Here is a 17,446-nt window from a genome sequence, read left to right on the forward strand (position 1 = left end):
AAGGATTCAGCTTCCTGTTCCACTCAAACTTCATGAGGAAAATCTGTAGATTTTAGATCCAGGTCAGGAAGGTCCTGACTGAGAGCGCTCCCGACATGGGAAGCTGACAGAAGACTATTCTGCTCCCATTCTCTCCTACACCCCCATTCTGCTTCTGTTTAGACTTGATCGTTCCAGCAGCTGCTTCTGATTCTAGTCTCTCAGAAGAAAGTTGAGCCAAAGTCTCTGCTCTACTTCCGCTCTCCCAGTTATGTGATGGAAACAGCAGAGGTCCAGACATGAAGTAGATGGGCTACATTACAGACCTAAGCCTGTCTCGACCCTCCCCTCAATCCTAAACATTGATGTAAATCACCACAGATATTCTGAAGATCAGGAAAGAACATCAGGGAGCAGCCCCAGGTCTACTAAAAACAGATGGGAATGTGCTCAAAAGAAGCAAAAAACAGAATAAGATGGGAAGATCGCAGCTGGAGCTGCTATTCTGGTCCAGTCAACTTCCTGCTCTGTTAGTCTCAAACATTCTTTCTTATCTTTAATCCCAGCACTCAGTCACACAGAGGGCCAAAAGAAATGGAGAACTATCAAATCAAATCGCAAAACACTTGATTAAAAAAAAAGCTCCACTTGGGCTGGAGCAACTGTTTAATTCATCTCAATGATCACCCGGATCTAAACAACCATCCTCAGAAGAAGGTCAACAAGGAGTGCTGGTTTGCTTTCAGATCACATCCTGTAACATGACAGGAGTGATGTTTGTACACGTAGTGATGCTCAATAAAAGCACACATTTCTGCACATGTGTTGCTACATCCTTTATTTTAACTTAACCTTTAGCTTCTTGTTGGACTTGGAGCACACTTAGTGTCACTGTCTGTAAAAGTCCTGCAGGAAAATCCCTGTAAGGGTTCTGACTTCTTCCTTAATAAAGAGAAGAACCACACAGGAGGTGAGAACTTTTGCTAGACTTCTGCAGAAGGAGAATCGGTCTGTGACAGCGCAAACTGTCACAGAGGAGTTCTGCCTTCCTAGTGCAAGGAGCCTTCTTTTATTGAAAACTGAAGGTTGCAGACATGAATGTGGGTCATTTAATCAGAAACAACAGGAACATCAAATTCTTGTAAAATCAGAACTTTTTAGGTCATTGTTTTCTTACTGATAGATAGATGTGACACAATCATATTATTGAGATTATAGCGTGTAAGCAAATGATAATTACATAACTCTAACAATGACATTTTACTTTGTCTACTTTTATTTGAAGTCCTCCTCGTCTGACTGTAGGTGGTGCACATGAGTGGACTCTGCATCTATTAATAGATGAGTGTCAGTGGCTCTCCTGTTCCTGTTGGGATGGCAGGAGGAGCAACACAAAAGTCAAGGACATAAAAGTTCAGTTTTAAAATGAAATGTAGTTTATAAATTAGGATTTAGGAATAGTAATGGTAAAGAGCTGCCCTGATCTCTTTAAAACAATTTTCACCCCCAAACCTAACACCAAGCTGTTTCCCCCTCAGGTGCTGCAGTGTTTGTTAAAATTGCAGTTTCTAATGGAGCTCGTTCTGGAGGAGTAATGGTACTCCTTGCAATTTACCATAGTAAAAGTATTTAGTATGGATCTTAATCTTCCAGTACAGCTTATGTAAAAAAGTTACTGTGAATAGATGTGACTCGTCCCTGCACACATATGTTTCCTTAAACAGCATTAAGACCAACATGGTTCTGGTTCTGCTCCAAAAACCTGTTAATGACGGTCATTAGGTCAGGTGTGTTTGGCAGGTAAAACAGAACATAAGGAAGTCCCTCTGAACTCTGGTATGGAACCACAGCTCTTTTGGAGAAAAAAACAGTTGTTTTTCTGATCCAGTTGGTCTGAGCATGCTCAATGACCTACAATGTAGAAAAACTGAAAACTGATGGACTGTAAAAAGTCCAGCGTAGTCATCCCCCTTCAGGGCTGAAACTGTAGTTAGTAGGGTGGAAAACCTCTTTCAGTCACACTTCAGCAACAAGAACGAACTGTGGCTGATGGTGATGATGAGTATCTGCTGGAGATTGAAGTATTTCTTGTTGGTGTTTAGATCAGGTAAACAAGCAGATTAACTCAGGACAAAGCTGAGGAGGGGTTGGAAGAGGGTTTGCACCAAAGTGCCCAACACAAAGTTGCATGTTTGAATGTGTGTAAATGCAGAAGACACACTTTTTTCCTGGATGACACTTACTTATATGTTTGTTATTCTGAAATAAGAAAGTGGCATAAAAACTGAATGAGTTGGTTTTGTCTTTTTGTTGCAGGTTTTGGTTCTGTTTTGTCTTCTGAAGAATGGACCTGGTGCTCCAGTGTTGCCTTTGACCCTCATCCAAGGCTTCTGTTGAGCACTGTGTTCAGTTGCAGGAGGTTACGCCAGTCTAAAACCGTAAGATCCAATCACTGAAGAGACAGACATGTCCCAGGCAGGCAAAGTCCTTCATCTCTATGTGGAAGTGAGATCTGTTTCAGAGGAGGAGAAGAAGGGATTGGGTAGAGGAGAAGATGGGTCCAGTCACCTGATGTTGCAATGTCCAGACGCCCTCACTTCTTCTCAGAGGAACTCTGCTCGCTCTAGTCCTACCCGGAGCCCAGTTGTATCTCCTGTCAGCCGACATCACATGGGGGTTGGAAACCACAATTTACTGCCCTCAAAGTCTTCGCTGAGGCACTCCGTGGACCGCCAGCTTCAAAATGTTGATCCTTCCACGTCTCCTACTCAGTTCCAACGGCAGGATGTGTTGTGTGAAAGTTTTGGTCAGTTACTTGAGATCCTTAGTCCCAAAACATCTGGCTCCTGCCACCACGGCTCACTTGGACAAACCAGTTCTTCTGAGATCAATCCTTTTTCTGGCAGGATGCCCATCTCCCCATCATCTACACACTCGAGCAGGCTCAGTCTGTCCCCCAGCCCCAACAATTTCTGCAGTTCCTATGAAGTCCTTGATGGTGTGAATGATGCAGGGAAGACATCTGTTGTTTCCTTTGGATATATAGACAAGGCCAGTGTTCGTAGCTACGCTGAGCTTCGCAATTCAGTGTGCAACACAACAGACTGTCTGCCGAACAAACAAGAGGGGCAGCAGATTCCTGCTCGTCTCATGAAGAGGATGAGTGATCCAGTGTGGCTTCATGATCAGCCATCAGAGGGCGGCACCTTCCACAGTCACCACCATCATTCCTCAAGAGAATCCCCTTGGGGTTCACTGAACATAGAGAGATGTACTATGGAGGCAGTTGCTAGAGACTCCACCAACAGGGTTTTAGATGAGTTTGGATCCCCAAAACTTAAGCGGAGGTTTGCAAAGAACTACAGTCCTACTCTGCCTCAGCATCATTCGTCTCCTCGCTGCCGGTCTTTGGGAGGATCGCCCGTCCTGTCCCGCAGTACATTCACCCTGCCGTGTAAGACCCAACTACAGGAGCTCAACAGGAAGCTCTGTCATAGCTCGATGAACGGATTACCCAGAAGTCCTGCCTCTGACCACCTGTGTGCCCAGACTGGTCTCACCCTGCACCCGGATGCTCTAAACTCAACCCTCCACTCCCACGGAGTGGCCCAAAGCCAACAGAGGCCATGGATGGGGGATGAGAGTCCGAGGTTGTCCAGCAAATTTCACTCACCTTTACCAGCAGGTCGACCTACCGACATCCAGCATGAGGTTCCAGCCTGTACGTTTTCCCATAGCAGCATCTCCAGGGCTTCCTGCCAGCCAGGAAACCCACAGCAATACGTAAACACTTCCCATTACGCAACAGACGCCTCATGGTGTCGTACTAATGACGTAATTGATGCGACCGTCCACAAGCCATCCCGCTGCAGCAGCAGAGCTAGTGATGCTGACAGCTGCATCAGTGACTGGACCAGTGCCTCGCCATCTTCAAATCCTGAGCACGACTTTAGGCTGGCTGTGGAGGCTAACAAGTATTCTAAAGCTTATGCAGGAAAGCAGACTCCGTCTCCCACTCCTTCTCAAGCTGAGTCGCTGATGTCTGAGAGCCTCAGGAGTTCATCAAGAGAGTCCCGTCTTTATGGCTCTCCCCATTGTTGCGGCTCCGTTGAGCATCTGCAGATGGATCAACACTGGAACACAGAAAAGCTGCCAACGCAGACTAAACCTGGATCCATTTCTCCCCTGGTGTCCCAGAGAGGACACTCCACTCCAGCATCTCCTGCCTTCGCAGCCAGGCGGAATCACACACCTGCCTGTCCGTTATCAGTTCTGGATTTGCAACAGAAACCTACTTCACCTACCAAGGAGCTGTCTTTGCACCACTGGCACTACAACCACCTCTTTGATGCATCACAGATCAGGAAACAACTGAGCTCTCAGAATGCTGAAGGTCTGCCTGTGAGCTTGACCTCTAGACAGCAAGAGTGGAGCGGTGCCCGACCAGTACAGGATGGATGGGAAGCTTGTGGAGAAAACGACAGGCAGATGTCATCTAGAACTTCTGGGCCAGAGGAGAGCTGTAAGAGGGACAGGGGAGCACCATTGGAGCTGGAGAACCACAAAGCTCAGAATCATAGTGGGCTTGCTGGGATGTCCTCTCAGAGTTCCAGTGGGGTGACAGGTAGCCTGTCCCCTGAAACCTGGAGCCAGTCAAGCCACGACACCACCCAAAGCGGCTCTGGAATGCAGGTTGGCCAGATGGAGGGGCTTTCTGAGAGTTCAGTTACATGAGAACTCAGTTCTTATGATTGTTTTTGTTTTGGTTGTGTGGGCAGTGAGCCTCAAGGTTTGTGTTACAACATGTTAGTTCGACACAGATGACAATAAAATTGAAACAGAAAAGCCACAGCCAGCTGGCACTTAGTCCTGTCTTTTTCAGTGTTGACGACAGCGCGACTCCAGACAAAAGCGTACATTAGTAGATATCAGTCACAACTAAGACTCATGAGACTTCTTTGAGTGCTAGCTGTTTTTGTGAAAGCATAAAAGTAAGAAAACTGAAAATCCTCCCAGAAGTCTAATTATATGTTTTAGAGGGAGAACCTAAAAAACACACAAAAGGTTCCACACAAGACTTTTACTGCCCTGGTAAATGATCGTTTCCATTGGTTTGGTTGCAGTCTGATCCAGATGTGGCCCTGGTCTGACCCAGGTTTGGTTTTATTCTGATCTAGAACTGGTTTCCTTTGATGGTCAAACTAGGTTTGTAGTAAAAGGTGTGAAAGTTCACCTAAGCTTAGGTTTGGACCAAACAATAGAACTATTGTTCCTCTTGAGAACAATATATGCACTTGCAGATGAACTCTGGTGCACGTAGAACATCGTCAATCTCCTCCACAGTGGAGCTCTCTTGATGTCAAGCCAGTTAATCGCTTGTAATCGACCAACTTTATGTTTTACTAGGCCTAAGTTTGAGAACACATAATCAACTCACAGAGAGTTTTATCATCATGATGCAAAATAATTTAACAAAATCCACAAGTCAATTTAGTTTTAAAGCAATAGGTTGTATTTTCTTGAATGCAAAATGGAAGTTTTTGTAGTTTCTCATGAAAGAAATCAGACTTCATCTTAAGAAAAACCTCTACCTTTTTCAATTTAACTCTGCCATCGTGCAAACTTTTTTATTCCAAAAAACAGGTTTTTTGAAAAGACTACTAACATGAAATCCAAATGTGACTTAAATCGAGTTGTACATATGTGAATCTAAATGGAAAGAAGTTGGTAAGCTTCCTCAGCAAGTGATTATAAAAAAATTCCATTTTCATTTTCAGCTGAAAAAAACAAAGTATCTGTTATCTGATCAGTTTCTTACTCCCCTTGCAGTCAGGAGGGGACACAGTGTCAACCCTACCGTCGCGGTCACAGAAGATCGCTCGTGCAAAGTGGGAGTTTCTGTTTGGGGGCAAGTCGGAGGACAGTCGCTGCAGAAAAGGTGCTAAATATTCAGGATGCTTGACCTTGTTTTTTAAGATGTAGTTTATCAGTAAATCTGTACTTTTGAATAAGTAGTTTAGATAAACTTTAGAAATGATGCAGGTTCTCTAGATGCATGTTGTTCTTCATCCTTTGAATTCCTCTGTAGTGTCTTACAAACATCGCTTTGTCAGGTTGTTATTCTCTTCTTACTGCAGAGCTTTGTTAGCATTTTGGTTGATCAATCTGGGTAAAGCCATCCAGGTAAACAAGAAACCCCAGGCGCCTTCAGCACCTCTTAAGCCAATTAGCTGAAGCTTTAGAAACGTAAGAAGAGGTCTTACACCTGTGTTACCTCACCGCTCCCCTCTGCTCCTTCATTTAGTCTTGTGATTTGACCAGGAGGCAGCAGATGACAAAAGTTTAAGCACTCTGGTTTGTTCTGGCAAAACGTTTAGAAACAACCCAAGATTTTTAAAAAAGCACTGAGGGATAGTAGGCTTTTGCCAGCGATCTTACGCTGATGGCTAACTTTTGAAGTTTTCTGTTATTGAAACTTAAGGTATTTACAATGTTAGTTTATAATTAGTTTGTAGTTGGATAATTATTGTTTACATGTCCCTCCTTCAAATATGATCAGCTTTGAGGGGCTCTTTAAGCCAACAGATGCTACTTGATTTTCTTCTGTTTATTCTTTTTATAAAGAAAAAATTTGCTGCAGACTACATTCTCAAATTTCCTCCAGGAGAACCTTTTAATCTAGAGAGTTATTTATGATTTTTGAATAAAAAAACAAACAAAACAGATGTTTTCCCAGAGGCATTGGTTCTTCTCTGATCTGGTGATTCTGAATTGATCAATGAGTGTGTGTGAACTTGTTTTTATATACTTGTGAGGACCTGGATTTTTCTGTTTTTTTATGTCAATATTTGATGTAAGGTTGTTGTAGGTGTGGGTAGGACACATTGTCAACAAAGAGGTCTCCTAACAGACAAGTTTGTGTTGTTTTGCGTCATTTGCAGAAGCTTTGCCCACAACGCCTCCAACCAGCAGCCCGCCCAGCCCTCCCTCCTCCCTCAGCCAGGGCCCAGCCTGTCCGAGGAGGGGGTGGGAAGGCGAGGGCCCGAAGCTGTCGCATCACGCAGTCCGTCAGGTGGAGGTGGAGCTGGTCACTCCCCATACTCGAGGTGCTGCCCTCAAGACAGGTATCATCCGACGCTCCATCAAATACTCTGAGACGGACTTGGACGCTGTGCCGCTGCGCTGCTACAGGGAGACGGACCTGGACGAGGTGGGTTCTGCTTTTGTTGGGTCTGATCGTTTTGAGTACTGGATCAGGACCATATGTTGTTTTCCTCTTGGTCATGCAGGTGATGCGGGCGGAGTCTGAGGCACCTGAGGAGGCGGACTCAGCCTTTGGTAGTAACCGCAGTGTTTTGGAAAGCTCCAGCTTCACACCCTCCAATCCCTCCCCAAAACCTCACTCAGTTGAACGGGAAGAAAATGAGGATGAAGAAGAGGAGGGAGAGGAGGAGGAAGAGGAGGAAGGAGTGGCGAGTTGGGCCAGTGTGAGGATGCTTGGAGACAGGCGGAGACAGAGAGCTGCCAAGGAGGAGGAGGAGGTTTTCAGTCTGTTGCTGAAGGGGTGAGTTCTGGAGTGCGGTCTGACCCAACAATATCTTTGAAAAAGTCTAGAGAAACCCACAGGAATGTGGACCTCCTTTACACAGATTTACCTGACAATGGGCTTGTCCTTATTTCAGCAGCTCCTTGGAGGCAACGTCTGAAACCCACGGGGGCCTCAAGTCTCCTATCTCGGTGGGAAGCCCCCGCAGACCCTCTGAATCCAACCTGGATTCCTTCAGCCGCCACTTTGAGAGCATCATGGAGTCCCACAGGGCCAAAGGGACGTCCTACAGCAGCCTGGACAGTGTGGATCTGCTGACTTCCGGGTCCACTTCTGTGTTCACCTTTGACCTGCCAACGCTCACCCCAGAGATCCAGGTATGTGGGGAGATATGAACTATGGTCAGTCTTGGTGAATAGAGGATGTGATGACTTTTTCTGTGTCCAGAGTCAGATCTGTGAGAGCGCCAAACAGATCAGCGAGCTGAGTTTTGCCCCGCTGGCCCATTCTGATGCATCCACCCCCTCAGAGATGTCCCGCTCCGAAATTAGCCTTAATGTTGCAGGAAAGGACCTCAGAGCAGGCTCCAAGGTCAACACGGGCCTTCCAGTCCGGTCCAAGTCAGAGAAGGAGACATGGCGCCGCTCCATCCTTAAAGATGGCTTCAGGAAAGCCAGCTCTGTCCCCGTGCTCCATAGTGAACCGAGGTGAGTCGAACCCGCAGGTTCAGATCAGGACTATGGCTCCCTAAAGAGCCACAGGTCCAGACCTTTATATTTTCTAGAGGCTCATGGATGAAAGGGGCGTTTGTAAAATCAGATCCTCTATCCTGCATCGTTTAGGCTGATGTGTTTGGATAAAGGCAGAAACAAATGCTTTCAAAATTACACTTACTGTAATTGCCGGGTTATAGAGTGTACCTGATTACAAGCGGCACCCACCCAATTTAATGAGGATTAACCACTTTTTACATATACAAGCCGCACTTGTATACAAGCTGCATATTGTGGCAATTCAAGTGGCACGTCACTAAGACCACAATAGTCTCAAAGAGGGAGGCGTAATCAGTAATTTAGCCTACTTAATTGAACACACCCACATCTGCATAACAGCATGGACTTGACTTCAGCTCACAGGTCCCTCAGTTATGGTGTGAAACTTCACACCCAGATTCCCCACTTCCCATGAGTCTTAGGGGAATATACCCCGGTTCGCCACACTATGTTGTAGATTGAGGATGTATATGTGCTGAAACTGCGTGCGTGTTTAAGAAGGAGCAGGGAGCTGCAGCGGAACGCGAGAGCAGCTCTCCCCTCCTTCCGCCTGTAACACGGCAGCAATGTGGAAATAACAGGGCTGGTTGAAAAAACATATCAGTAAAATAGAGCAGTTGTGACTTATAAGCGCGCGTGGCACGCACCTATGCATGCTCTACGCGGCTCTGCGCGGCGCGCGCGCCTTGGTGCAGCGCGTGCGCCAGAAGTTTCCTTCCACAACAGTGAAGGAAACTTCTGGCACGCAGCAGACCGGCTTTTCCAAACCCGTTGGTAATGGTGGATTTTTTCACACTTCTTTTAACGATTGCTTGTAACTTGAAAGGTGCGTCATGTTGTAGTGGCGGTCACGTGCATGTTGGGTCTAATGGCACCAAAGGATTGTGGGATGCGGCTGGGCATGGGTTTCTTGCACCATGACTTAAGTGTCTAACAACTGAAGTGAGGTCCATGCTGTTTGGCTGTTTGAGTGTGTTAAAGCAATCACGCTTGTTGCTGGGCAGAGTATTATGCAGGGAGTCTCCCCTATGAGGCTGCCGGAGCGCACCTGGCGTCCGATAAATAAAGGCATAAATTAGTCACATCATTGAATAAGCTGCGGGGTCGGATGTTGGTGACAAAAGTAGCGGCTTATAGTCCGCAAAATATGGTAATTTTTTAAGGTTTTATAATTATCCGCCAGTTGATGATTTTTCATTTACTGTGTCTTCAGTCTGCTTTACAGGCATATTTGTGCCCCTTTTCAATATATTCAATAAGTTCAAGTTGAAACGATGTCAATTTAGGCTAAACAATGTCATTAAGCTGGATAGCATTTAGTCTGATTTTGTTGTCATAGTAACTTGGTGTGTAAACCTAACCTGGTCTAGACCAAGTTTACCTGAAGAAACTCTGGGCTTAGTTTTGGCTCCTCCCACCTGAGAGTCTGCAGGATCCATCAGAATCACCGTCTCATTTCCATATTCCATATACCGTTCTCCTGGCAACCTCTAAACACAGACTTGTCTATCAGATTGCCAGATGAAAAAGCGAGATTCTGCACTCCATAAAAGATGTGTTCACTGCTCTGGAGTCTTTACCCCACTGCATCCATCACTTTGCATTGCACTTGGTGATGTGTGGCTTGGATGCAGCTGCTCGGCCATGGAAACCCATTCCATGAAGCTCTCTGCGTTCTGTACTTGGGCTAATCTGTAGGTCACATGACGTTTGGAGCTCTGTAATAATTGACTGTGAAGAAAGCCGGCGACCTCTTTGCACTATGCGCTACAGCATCTGCTGACATCTCGCTGTCAGTTTACCTGGTCTACCACTTTGTGGCTGAGTTGCTGTTGTTGCCAAACTCTTCCATTTTGTTGTGACAGAGCTGACAGTTGACAGTGGAATTTTTAGGGTTGAGGAAATGTCATGACTGGATTTGTTGCACAGGTGGCATCCTCTTCACTGAGCTCCTGAGAGCGGCTCATTCTTTGACAAATGTTTGTAAAAACAGTCTGCATGACTGAATGCTTGATTTTATGCACCTGTGGCCTGGCCAAGTAATAAAGACACCTGATTCTGATCATTTGAATGGGTGAGTGAATACTTTTGGTAAAATAGTTTATATAATTTGAATGAATCTCTTGCATTTGTTAAAGTAGCAGTATCTGTCTGCAGTTATTTGAATTTGACATGTCAGATTATTGTTGACCTGTTGCCTCGGTGATCCAAAAAACCTGTTGCCACTGATGTCCTTTTTCCTGTTTCCTGTTTCCTTTACATTTGATAACTCAGACTTGTTAGTGTTGGTTGATCTCTTGGAGAATGTGATCATTTTCCCATCATCCTCTGGTTGACAGAAATCTAAGCTCTTATTATTCAGAACATCGTCAGAGACATGTAAACGCGAATAATCCTGTTTCTGCTCATATAAACATGTCATTTACAGATTATCTGATGTAAAGGCCTGCAGTTTGTTGGTGGTTCATGAAAACTATTTAAAACACACACTGTTGCAGTTCAGCAGAGAACCAGGAGGTGGCAGCATAGATACACATCACGTCCACCTCTGTGTGAGAGTGGATGTGTGTTTGTCATGAAAATGGAATCCGATCTTTGGCTCACAGTAAATTAACTTGTTTTTTCAGGAAATGTCACTGATGTTTACTGTACAGCATCAGAGAAAACATCCAGTTGAAGTGAGCTTTTCTTGTCATTGTAAAAGGAAAACAAACTGAGCTCTTTATCTGTTTTAATCTATGTTTTATTTAAAATCAAAAGCTTACACAAGCTAACTCCTGAACATATCTAAACAACGTCACCAACGTAGTTAAAAAAGCAAATTTAAAAGTTGGTAAAAAGCAAAAAGAGAGTGGCAGAGTTGAAACTTTAGCTTCTTGGTTTTTCTGGAGATGATTGAAATGTCTGCCAGATCTTCTCAAAGTGCGTCTTTGTCCTTTTCTTATTGAACACACAACAGGAAATCTCATTCATATCAATTTGACAGCATGGAGCAACACAAAAACTGTAATTAAAAAACACAAGTTTTAACACAATAAGCGTGCTCATTGTGTGAAGTGCATGCAGACATGATGGACTGACAGGAAACAAAATCACAGGTTTTATGACAAAAATCAACTAAAAGAAGCAAAGCAAAGATGCATTAGAATTTATCCGTGTTTATCAGTTCTGACAAAATATTTCTGTCAAAACTCTGAGATGTAATTTGAGTTTGTGTGTCTGTTTGTTGGGATGTTGGTATGGTGTTGTGTTGGTGTCCATTGTGTCTGTGTGTGTCTGTACTGTCTGTGCTTGTGTGTGTCTTTGTTTGGGAGTTTGAGCTTATTGTGAGTGTTTGTGTGTCTATATTTGTGTGTTTGTTACTATGTCTCTGTGTTTGTAGTTGTTTGTGTGTGTCTGTGTGTTTGTGTATATGTTTGTGTTTTTGTTCATGTTTCTGTGTGTTGGTGCGTGCCGCGCATGTGTTTGTGTGTACTCTCCTGTGAGAACCGCCAGCTGTTAAACGTTTTCATTTCAGTTTTTTGGTTTTGTTGTCTTCATCATTGTTTTTGTTGTGCATCTTGTTGCCAGCTAATAACTTTAGTTGTTGTGGCCGTTGCTAAACTCTTAAAGACTAAACTTGTTTGAGACGTTTTTGACTTTTTTTTTACTCCAACTTCAAGTGTTTAGGAAAAATTGATTTAAAAACTCCTCTGGAGGAAAAAGTAAACCAGAACCAGAACTTTGACTGAAGGAATGCAGCACATGAAAAACAGGCCCACACCCAGACTGCAGCTGCTGCTTCTTCTGTTTCACCCAGACCAAACCCCTCCCAGCACCTCCAACACTTACGCCCACACTTCTGACCCCAATCTCAGTCTTCTGTCCCACAATTCCAAGCAGAAGATCAGAGTCACACCCATGTGGTCGCTCACAATCACATGCACGCTCACACATGAAGTTCATCAGAAAAGAATTCTAGATTGGCTCATCCTTCAGCATTCAGAGAGGGGGGGATAAGAGAGACCTCCCGTTATAGAACCAGAGACGCCCTTTTTCCTGCTCCTCCTCCTCCTGCTCTGTTTCATTCATGAGGATCTTTTCCATCTGGTGTCCTGGAGCTCTAACCTCTGACCTGCTTCCTCTCAGCCTGTTTCACTGCCCTCCTTCTCTTTCAGGATCTGAATCGGTGCTGAAAGCTTTGTTTTTTCCGGCCTCCTCCATGAAACAAACCTTAAAAAGGAATGTTCTGAGCGGAGCGGCATCAACAGAATGGGCTGATGCAGCTTACAGGCAGAAACTATCCCACAGCTGCAGGAACTTTCCCTCAAGTTTGAGCTCCAGGTTTGTCTGGGCTCCTGATTTGGGTCGCTTTTGCTCCTCGACAGCATGAGCTGTGTCTGCAGGAGAGGAGCCAGCAGGAGGAGGATAAAAACTTCCAGGAAGGGACGATGAGACAAAAGGAGGAAGAGGGTAAGGAGAGGACAAAGCCGGGAGGGGAGGAGACCGGGGAGGAGGAGGAGGAGTGGCGTCCTGGGTCAGGAGGAGAGGAAGCACATACCTCCGTCCCCTTGCAGAGGGAAAGCCCAGCTGATGGTCAGTGATCGAGGAAGAGCGAAGGAAAGCTCTTCAAGAGAAAGCCGCTGAAAGCCAAGGCGAATTTTTGAGAGGAAGGACGAAGAAGAAAAGAGGAGGAGGAGAGGACGCCAGCCTAAGGAGGAGTAAAAGCAGGCAGGAGATGATGTCATGTCTGTGTGACATCCTCAAACCAATGTTTTCCTCGGTGCCACCTCCCCTCGCTGACGCCCCTGGCTGGCACGTGTAGTGGGCGGAGCTCCTCTCTTATGGCAAACTACCTTTTATGCTGGGGAGGCGGGTCCCTGGAGGATAAGTTCCTGTATGCCCCGCCCTACCCGGCTGTGTACAGGTGAGGGTTGTTTAGTGATGTCACTGGGCTGATATGGCTGCTGAGGAAAACATGATCCCCCCCCTGCAAGCTAAATTGGGACTGCCGCTGATTCAGGAATGACGTGTTTGGATCGGCTGAGTTCTCTACTCACAGCTGCCCTTTGCTTACCTATTGGGGGTTGGGGAATGTCCAGCAGGAGGTGGACCTTCTGCAGAAATGTCTCAGTTCTGGTCCACAGATGGTTCTCGTTTTGGGCTTCACCTCGGAAATCTCTACATCCTAGGGGATCTTTTGGCATTAATCTTTGGGTCAGATTTCCAAAACAGGATGACTCGGCTCACTCGGACCTAGTCTTGGCTGAGGTGTTTTTGGAGATCTGCTGTTGTTCTGGTGAAACCTGAAAGGACCAGAACCTCTTTTGTTCTTCGTGAAGAGTACTTCTCTGAGGTTCTTCTAGAGTGATGAATACTGTAGGTATGACACCTGTTAGGTCTGAGGTTTCCTTGTGAATGTTCTGAAGCCTTTCTTTAGCTGGGTCACAGGTTCTGGACCGCCTGAGTGCATGTGTGGGGTTTTCCTTCAAGTGCTCCTTCACTTATCATTCTTGCAAATATTTGGATCAGACATAAATCTAGAACCTTGCAATTAGTCCTGAAGAAGATCACGTTTTTCTGCGTCTCCACACTACTTTTTCTGTGGCTGAACAGACGCAGGAATGAGTGACATGTATTCAGTTACATTTTCTTCAGTGGGAGTAGTTTTCCCGCAGCATACTTTAGATTTCTGATAAACCAGCAAAACTTTGATCCAGCTGCAGTGGTCCATTTTTGATTGTCCATCACATTTTATTTATTTATACTTCACCAACACGCTGAAGCCCATTGATGGGCTAATTCAATTCCAGCCGCTGCTTTCTGTGGCGGTCAGGTGGGTCTGTGGATGTTTGATTAAGTTGGTTCTGGAGAACCTGAGTGGATCTGAACCATCACCAGGAGGTGGTTGGCTGCTGCAGCAAAGGGCCTCTGTATGAGGGGTTGTGTTGCTGATTGTTCACCTGCCACGCTGGTGAGTGGTGGAAGAACCCACTCTCCCTAGAAGCAGCAGGTGGCGCTGCAGAGGAAACATTTCCTGTCAGCTCATGATTGTCTGAAGTTCTCTAAAGGGAAGCTGCAGCTCATGGAGGAAGTGGAGGAATCCATAGACTCGCTGGAGCACTTCCACTTTCTGCCTGTCACTCACTGCCAGCTCAGTTTGATGGAGAGCAGAGAGCAGCTTCTGCCAGAACCAGAAGCGATCTGCAGAGATCTTTCAGAGAAGGGAGCCAACACCGGGACATGCAGGGAGCTTCAGAGAACTTCAGGGGGGGCGTGTGACCTGCTCAGCAGCTGCTCTTCAACAGCAGGGAGTTAGACGTTGTGCTGGGCTGACTGAAGTCCACCAGGCCTCATTGTCTGGCAGAGGTCCAGCGCCCTGGTTTTATCTCCATGACCTGCTGGTGTGGAGAAGCTGTTCTATGTGAGTTGATGCCCGTGATCTTGTCAGATGGTTACATTTTTCTGGCTCTCTGAGCTTCTCTCTTCTGTGATTTGGAACATAAGCCACGTTCCTGTAAATAACCAGATTTCTGGTTCTGCTTCCCATCGGTGAACTTTCACAGTTTCACTTCTTTGTTATGATCCAAACCCGGGTGTAGATGCTGACATTCAAACGTGACTGCAAGTTTCTGGCCAAAGCACATAAAAAGCCTTGAAGTTATTTTCTTCCAGCTCTAGCTCAGATTTTGTTCTTTATGTTTTGATTTGGTTATTTATTCTTATAAAAGTACACAACACAATATACAGAGCAAAGCAGGTTTGGAAAAGTGAGAAGTGAGAAGAAAAAAGTTTCTATTACGCTCTTCAACTGTAGGTCTCTTGGGTTGAAAGTGTCTAAACGGCAGCATGTAATCAGAAAGAGCCTGCAGATCTAAGACGAGGAAGGGCGGCACAGGAGGCATCTATAGATCCACTGACTCGTTCTTCAGCTGTTTTTCTAATCTTTGTTCTGACACCTGAGGTGGTGTTTTTATGATCTCCATGCACGTGTTGTAGTCTCTCATGAACACCTGACAGTGTTTGCTTTGAATCTGGAGAACAGGAAGCTATGGATGTTTGTGATCCACTGACTAGGGTGAACTGTGTTCTCAGGGAGCGTGCGGTGAACCGGCCAGTCGAGCTGCTGTATCCGCAGGACGATGTGGCCCAGCGTCTGGCCCTCGGCGGGAGCGATGAGGCTCTGGCTAACGGGCTAAAGCCAGACCTACAGGCTGCCAAGCGCCTGGCCAAACGTCTCTACAACCTGGATGGCTTCAGGAAGTCGGACGTGGCTCGCCACCTCGGCAAGAAGTACGTTTGTGTTTGCGAGTGTCCGTTGTGTCCCTCGTCAAAGTGCGCTCACACCGGCACAAGGAGTAGCTGTGAGGAAGGTGGTCTGAGATCCGTCATTTACTGGAGTCACAACCAGGTTTATTCAAACAAATTTCGATTTAATCGCAGACACATCTGAATTTCTGCAGGAATTTAATACCAATAGTTCAATAGAAGCTGCAGAGAACTCATTTTCAAATTCTTTGTCAAGTTTTTTCGTTTTTTTAACACTGTGCTTTTTACTTAGTTGACGTCATATTTTGACGTTTAAGAATAAAAGTAGTGAGCATGTGTCCGAAATATGTTAGAATCCAGGCAGCTACATAGTCCTACATTATACTGTATGTAGTCTTTAAGGGTTAGTGAGTAGTGAGGGAATTAAGACATAGTTCATGCCTTTGTTACCATGATGTTTTTATCTTGACTAAAAGGGTTCTCTCTCTGTTGCTTGAAAACACTGGGATTTTTACTTTAGTTGTAGTTTTAATAAATGGGAACAATAAATCCTGCTAAAATCCAAAGTAAGCATGAAAACGCCTGGCTTAGTCTTGGATTTATGAGAAGTATAAAATAAAACATAGAATGGCCTCTTTTTCTTAGATATTTTGTTACATTTTTACCTCTGATGTGTGATTCTTCTGGACTGAACCAGCGCTCTGTTCTGGTCTCTGTGGACCCTAACCCCCCTCTTGCTTACAGTCTATGTGGTGCCAAGCCCAGCACCACATGTTAAAAACTAGTCATGCTTCTTCTAAATCTGCAGTCCAGAGAAGAGTTTAAACAGAATAAATAATAATAATGGTGTACAGAATGTCGGAAGTGTTCGGACATTCATCTATCTCCTCAATAAAAGTACAATTGGATAATTTTGACCTGCTTAAATACAAGCTCATCACAGAGGGGGAGAAGCCTTATTGTTTCTTAAAAGGGACTAAACAGAAACATGATAAAAACCTCTGTTAATAACACCCCCTTAAATATTAGACCCATCACAGTAGTAGTGGTACATTGCCACAGCTAAACACAAGTTTGGCTGTGGCAATGTGCAGTGAACGAGCTGCAACAACTAGAGGAACAAGGGTCTAATCTTATTGATTGCAAAGCAGTTTTAATTCTCTATTTCTCCCTGCAGTAACGAGTTCAGCCAGTTGGTGGCAGAAGAGTATCTGAGTTGCTTTAACTTCAAAGGTCTGACCATTGACCAGGCGCTCAGGTCAGTGCTGCTTCATCACTATAAACATCACAGTGTTTAAAGAATCTCTGCTTTCCTAACCAGGGAGATTTACACTAACATGAACATTCAGGCACCTGTGACTTCCTGCTGTGCTTTCACAATAAAAGCTTAAGCTTAATTCCATTAGGCTTTTAATGCGAAAGAGCAGGATTCAGCATCAGAAATGGACAGCTTGGGGATTTCAAAAATCCAATTACAAACAACTTTGATGAATCAATTCTGTTGTTTGTTGTTCAGGTTGTTTCTGTCCCACTTTGCTTTGATGGGAGAAACTCAGGAGCGGGAGAGAGTCCTTGCCCATTTCTCCAGGAGATACAAACACTGCAACCCGGAGAGTCTGTCCACTGAAGGTGTCTGTCTGTCTGTCTGTCTGTCTGTCTGTCTGTTTTCCTGCCCGTCTGATTACCTGTCTCACTTGTCTTGCTTGTCTGTCTCACAGACAGCATCCATACACTGACATGTGCCATCATGTTGCTGAATACGGATCTCCATGGAAACGTAAGTCTCAATCTGTCCTCGGGAACTCCACAAAATCTGCCACCAATTCAACTCCTTGGTATACTTTAGAGTTAGAAGTATTTCATCTTTATTTGTTTGGGTTTAAAAAATATGTCCGTACTG

At 45.1% G+C, this 17,446-nt stretch overlaps 1 protein-coding gene across 2 annotated transcripts in view; it reads left to right on the forward strand.

Moving 5' to 3' along the window:
- The window catches only part of LOC101166656 (PH and SEC7 domain-containing protein 1), a 32,531-nt gene that overhangs the window by 1,009 nt on the left and 14,076 nt on the right, over positions 1-17,446 (forward strand). Inside the window, exons 3-12 of one of the 2 annotated variants that reach the window (XM_023963357.1) lie at positions 2,296-4,671; positions 5,809-5,917; positions 6,921-7,189; positions 7,269-7,543; positions 7,662-7,902; positions 7,973-8,232; positions 15,373-15,570; positions 16,724-16,804; positions 17,063-17,175; positions 17,265-17,323. In XM_023963357.1, coding sequence (XP_023819125.1) covers positions 2,446-4,671; positions 5,809-5,917; positions 6,921-7,189; positions 7,269-7,543; positions 7,662-7,902; positions 7,973-8,232; positions 15,373-15,570; positions 16,724-16,804; positions 17,063-17,175; positions 17,265-17,323 — 3,831 coding nt within the window. In that variant the 5' untranslated portion in view covers positions 2,296-2,445. The remainder of the gene's footprint in view (positions 1-2,295; positions 4,672-5,808; positions 5,918-6,920; positions 7,190-7,268; positions 7,544-7,661; positions 7,903-7,972; positions 8,233-15,372; positions 15,571-16,723; positions 16,805-17,062; positions 17,176-17,264; positions 17,324-17,446) is intronic. The other variant, XM_020709371.2, reaches the window with a different exon arrangement.

This window comes from Oryzias latipes, chromosome 15 (assembly GCF_002234675.1).
Source record: "Oryzias latipes chromosome 15, ASM223467v1".
NCBI classification, from domain to species: Eukaryota; Metazoa; Chordata; class Actinopteri; order Beloniformes; family Adrianichthyidae; genus Oryzias; species Oryzias latipes.